The sequence below is a fragment of the Hylobates moloch genome, unplaced genomic scaffold, assembly GCF_009828535.3.
Source record: "Hylobates moloch isolate HMO894 unplaced genomic scaffold, HMol_V3 SCAFFOLD_5, whole genome shotgun sequence".
Classification (NCBI taxonomy): domain Eukaryota; kingdom Metazoa; phylum Chordata; class Mammalia; order Primates; family Hylobatidae; genus Hylobates; species Hylobates moloch.
In genome coordinates this window covers 139,067,994-139,073,649 of record NW_026652280.1, presented here as the reverse complement: position 1 = coordinate 139,073,649, position 5,656 = coordinate 139,067,994, and the positions used below count along the sequence as shown (strand labels likewise).

Genomic DNA, 5,656 nt, shown 5'->3' with positions numbered 1-5,656 from the left:
CCGGCAACAGCCCCGGCAGCGGCGCAGGCTCCAGCGCGCCGGGCCCGGCCGGCCGCAGCCCCCGACTCCTGGGCGCGCCTGCCTGCCGGCCTCCGCACCGTCCGCCGCCGCTCCCGGGGTTGTTGTGTTTGCGGCTGCTCCCGGCCGGAGGTGCAGGGAGCTCAGTCGAGCCGCCGCTGCCAGCTCGGAGCGAGCAAGCGAGCGAGCGAGCGCGCGGGAGGGAGGAAGGCGGCGGCGGCGGAGGAGGAGGAGCGGGAGGAGCGCGGGCGGGGGCGGGGGCCGCCGGGCGGGGGAATATACAAAGTGAAGCCACATTGCCAAACTTGCAGCAGCGATTGCAGCAGTTGCTGCCGCTGCGCCGCGCCTGAAGCCGCGCCGTGCGGGCCGAGGGCTCCTGCAGCTGCTCGCGCGCAGCCGGAGGCAGAGGAGAAGGACGAAGACTGAGACTGACACTTCTGCTCCCGGCCGCCTGCCACTTACGCGGAGGCCCCCCAACCCGCCCCAGAGCAACGCGATTTAAAAAAAAAAAAAAAAAAAAAGCCGCCCTTAGCCCCCTCCTCCCCTTTCCTGCTTCTGCGAGAACTCCCTCCCTCCCTCCAGCTCCGCCAGCCCAGGCGCCCCTTCCCTGGAAGCCGAGCGGCTTCGCTCGCATTTCACCGCCGCCGCCTCTCGCAATATTGCAATATAGGGGAAAAGCAGGTAAGGGGGCGGGTGGAGAGCCGCGGGCCGGGAGGTGGGAGAGGGAGGGAGGGGGCCGATTCGGGCCAGGGCTGTTTTCTTTGGCTTCCTTCCCCTGACCGTCCCAAATTGCAAGTAAACAATACGTCGGCTTAGATAAAGCGCGAGTCTGAAACTACCGAGGCCGGCCTGCGAGCTAGCGCGGAGGGCAGCCCCGGGCCGCCAGCTTTGTAGCGGTTCCTGCTTACAAAAGGGCTCTTCTTGGAAACGGGGCTGGTGGGGACCGTAGAGGGGGTGGGGATATTTCTAGTTCATAAGGGAAAGGCAAGGGGTGCTTAGATGAGGATTTTAAGTATGAGAAGTAGTGTGTTTGGGGGGGTGGGGGTGGGAATAGTCACGATACCCCCCCCCTCCCTTCTAGTAAACACTATTTTTGAAACAGTGGCAGGAAGGATCTAAGTGAGCAGGATTCGGCATTGCTGGTTCTTTTTAAAAAATTCCTCTTGGCTTATAAGTCTTTTGTTCCAATCCAGAAGAAATACGGTGAATCACCTAATTAAAATCAAGACATGAATTAAGCATCCATTTTTGTACTACAAATTGCCAGCGTTACGTTTGTCCCTCCCTTGGTCTCCATTAAAAAACACCAGAGACGTTGTTAAAGGGGGGCAGATTTTGCCTCTAGCTGCCAGTTCTGCTTTCTATTTCACTGACTATCCCAGGACCTAAATTGCTTGGCTATGTAATTACTAGAGTATAAGCCTATTTAACTTAAAAGCTTTCTTTTTTTTTTTTTTCCAACTCTAAATGAAACTTGATGAGGGCCCGTCCTTAGTTATCAGGGGAGTCAGTTTCTGGTCAGTCTTCTTGATTCATCTCTTTTAGATTTAATCAGCATTAAGGTATTGCTTGTCCTTAAGAGCTTTAGCTAATGGGGTTACTGGATGCTTTTCTCAGTGTAATGTTTCCTTTTCAGAAAAAAAAAAATACATATATATTTATCTCTCACTAAAGATGGGGGCGGGGAAGAGCTTGGAATCTCCTCCCTCTCTCTCCTTTTAAAAAGGAATTCGGAGCGATTAAAACGTTGGGGGAAACAGTTTAAAGACCTAGGGCAGGAAATGCAGATTCATTTGGGTTAGGGCTGAAATTGTAACAAAAAGCAATTCCTCGAGTAAATGCATCAGATAAATCAATTTACATAAAGGTATGATGCATTCGGATAAATGCAATGCTAATGGGTTTTAGAGTGGTCCTGTTTCCAAAGTCTCAGGGTTTTGTTACAGCTTAATTGGTGCAGTTCTTATTCTGGTTTATTGTGCGGTCACTGGACACACGTTCCGGGACTCTTTCGGAGGAAATGTGTTTAAAATCGGCCTATTTAAGGAACCCGAGTCCTTGTTTCGTTCCTTCCTCGTTTTTTTTGCAGCAGCCAAGTTGGGCCGGGGACAGGCAAAGTTCGCCTTCTTCTGAGGTATCAGCTGAATGTCTTGAGCAGATAGCCGGGAGCCTCAGGGGGAGCCCACACTCTCAGCTTACAGAGGACAAAGACAAAACAGGCTGCTTAATTGGCAGTAAATAACTTGATCTTTTTACAGAATAAGTGACTAGAGGAACACTAGGACTTTATTGGACTCGGGATTGAAGGCAACAAATTAATCGGTTTAGGCTAAGCTTTATAAATTGATTCCTATATTATATCCCAGTTGCATCTCTTGGGGCATTCATTAGAGTGGGGAATTCTTTTTTAAAGCAGTTTTTGGTGACAGCAGGACGGGCTCGAATTTAACTTGTGCATCCCTTAATGGTGCCTTCTCGCATATTATCTGTAACGCCGCCCCCCCCCCCCTTTGGAGGAACAAAGCTTTAGCATTTAAATTGCTGATCAAGGGCAGATTAGTGAGACCAAAGTGGAGAGTGTTTGTATAGGAAGTTAACAGGCATCCTAAAGTTCAATGATCTATTATTCTTGCCTGTGTCCTGAAAACCCAGAGAAAACACTCATTGATCTTCAAAATGAAATGAGATTTGGAACAATAATGGGAGATGGCGGTCACCACAATGGCATGTGAAAGGTGCTGCTTAAAATACGAAAAACCAGTTTCGCAACTTTACACACTGCACCCCCCTCCCGTCACCTTGCCTTCCCTCCCACCACCACGCTCTCCATCTCCCGTCTGCCGGTCCCTCCCTCGTTCCCTTTCGGAAAACCGAACTATTTCCAACTTGTGAACTGCAGCTGCACTTCCCAGGGCAGAACCCGGGAGGGAACGAGGCTCCGGCGGGGCCGCCGCCTGCCCACTCCCCTCGGCTCTGTCCCGGAGCCCGGCGGGGGCTGGGGAGGGGCCGGGCGCGGCGGTGGGTGGGTTTGACCCTCATTTGCTGGAGGCGGGCGGCGGAGGAGGGGAGGAGGGGGCAGTGGGCGGAGGCGGGGGCTGGGAGGAGGCGCCGCGAGGGGTGGAGCGCGCCGCGGAGCCTGCTCGGAGTTTTGACAGTACCGGAGCTGAAATTGTCAGCGGCGGTAAGCGCAGGAAAGTTGAGAGGAGCTCGTGGCCGTAGAACAAAGCTTGAGAAAAGTAAACAGGCGGCTGCTGCCGGCGAGCTTCCCTCCTTCCCTCTCCCCCTCAGCCTCCTTCCCGCCCTTGCCCTGCTGTTTCCTTCCAGCAGCTCCGCGGGGAGGAGGGGAATGGGCTTGCGCTCTCTCCGGCGGTTACTAACTTTTGCATCGCCCCTGTTTTGTCTTTCTCTCCCTGTCCCCTTCCCGCCCTCTGCAGACCATGGTGAATCCGGGCAGCAGTTCGCAGCCGCCCCCGGTGACGGCCGGCTCCCTCTCCTGGAAGCGGTGCGCAGGCTGCGGGGGCAAGATTGCGGACCGCTTTCTGCTCTATGCCATGGACAGCTATTGGCACAGCCGGTGCCTCAAGTGCTCCTGCTGCCAGGCGCAGCTGGGTGACATCGGCACGTCCTGTTACACCAAAAGCGGCATGATCCTTTGCAGAAATGACTACATTAGGTAAGACTTTGCTGCCTTTCCTGGAGATGGGGGGAAGAGCAATGGCAAGGCCAAAGGTGAACAGGGTTGTGAGGAAAGGAGTAGGCAACTATGGGAGTACGTTGCAGCCTTCACCTCAAGAATCTTCTAGTTGGCGGAATTTAAGGGGTTCAGGAAGCATGTGTTAGTCTTCCAATATCTGATGGCAAATTAATGGCAAATGCCATACTAAGTAAAGACCATCTGGTGGGACTGGGTCATTAGATGTGCAAAGGTTGAGCACCCTCTGGTCCCAGAGTTTAAGTGGTCAGCCTCTACTGGACTTCAGGCTAAAAGCAAACATCTCAAGCGGGAGTTAAACTGCGTTCTTAAAACAAGGTAGGAACTCACAGAGCAACTCAGAAACAAAGGTGGACTTAAAAATACAAGTGTAGTTAGTGAGAAATGATTTGTCTATAGTGATGGCTTATTACGATATTTACATAAGCAATCTTGAAACTTTTTGAGTGGAAAGCTGTGATTCGTTCTTTGTGCTCCTTGAGAAAAATGCTAATTATCCATCAGTTTAAAGACTTGTAATTCTTACAGAGAAAAAAAGCCCCAAGAAATAAAACCTGGTGGTAATGTTTCTCATCATACTGTTGCTCGGAGGCTTGCAATAATTCAGTTAGTGTGTGGTTTGCGATGTGGAATTTGCAGTTTTTTTTTTCAATTGAAGCATGTTCAGGTTTTTGGTTTTTTGTTGTCATTTGTATCACTGCCCTTGATCCCCAAAAGAGATTTAGAAAAAGCCTATAGAATTATACTAATCTTGCATTTTAAAGCAATGTATAGGAACATTCATATGTCCATGTAAGCAGTCTTTTCCAACAAGTTGCAGTGCAATTAATGGAAAGAATTCAGGAGGTCAGGTGCCCATAGGATCTTTTCAGGTGAACTCAAGCTACTTAAACTCATTAATTTGAAAGGAGGCATTTGAAGGATTACACATTTAATTTGAGTAAATGGTTTGATAGACTGATGCACATGAATGCTTCTAGGAGGTGTTCTGTTTCAACATCCAGTAATTAAAAAAAAAAAAAACCCACACGCACACAGTTGATACTAGAAAACGGCACACTTTTAAGAAGAATTTCATCCTATGTAAATTTGTCCTAAACCTTTTTCTTTAAAGTGATTAGTAGAAAATCTTCTTCTTTCTTCAGTGTGGGTAAATCAGTGGATGAAATATTTTGTTCAAAGTTTAGCTCCATTGTGATTCGCCTTACCCTGCGACTAACATTGCAAAAGGTTCCAGTGCAGTTCAGAGCTGAGTGTGGATATGTTTACCCCAGTGCTATCATTAGTGTAAGATGATGGAGTAAAATGACATTTAGTTATTTTGATAATGCAACCTGTGTCCACTCTGCTGGCATCCTCAATCAGTCAAGTAAAAGAAATACAGGAAGGGAGAGGGCTTTTATTTTTAAATTAAGATGGCAGCATTAATTTCACTAAGTGTTCTTTTAGAAGTAAATGTTGGAAAATCAGCGGGAACATGGGTGTAATGCGTTCTGGTCCTCCTTCCAAGTAATGCCATGAGCTTTGACAGTGCTGTAATTAAATAGAAAGCAAAACTGTGGTAAGAAAGGAGTGTGGTTTGAAGTGGAAAAATTGACAGTGCTGTTAAGATTCTGTGAATGGTACAAATTCATCTCTTCTCCGAGTGCCTTCAAAAAAAAACAAAAACAAAAACAAAAAAAACCAAAAACCCCTCACTTCTGATTACAACTAATTAAAAAGAAGATGGGTTGACTTGTATTCCCCCAGGACAAGTTTAGGCAAGTGGCTTCCTGGGAATTGTGTCCATTCTTTTCTCTATTCTTGGGGCCAAATGTAAATGGCCTTTTGGTGTTTTCCTGTGCCCTAATCGAGCAATGGAGGATGTGTGCCCAGCCCTGAGCCTTAATTAATGGGATCTACGTTCTTACTTCCTTTTTTCCCTCT

The 5,656-nt window shown here is 48.7% G+C and overlaps 1 protein-coding gene across 3 annotated transcripts in view; it reads left to right on the top strand.

Annotated features, from left to right (window-relative positions):
• The first annotated feature begins 266 nt into the window (after positions 1–266).
• LMO4 (LIM domain only 4) overlaps positions 267–5,656 on the top strand; it is a 16,810-nt gene continuing 11,420 nt past the window's right edge. Inside the window, exons 1-2 of one of the 3 annotated variants that reach the window (XM_032155448.2) lie at positions 267–699; positions 3,453–3,691. In XM_032155448.2, coding sequence (XP_032011339.1) covers positions 3,456–3,691 — 236 coding nt within the window. In that variant the 5' untranslated portion in view covers positions 267–699; positions 3,453–3,455. Of the gene's footprint in view, positions 700–3,124; positions 3,255–3,452; positions 3,692–5,656 lie in introns of those variants that run through there. The other 2 variants (XM_032155450.2, XM_032155449.2) reach the window with 2 other exon arrangements.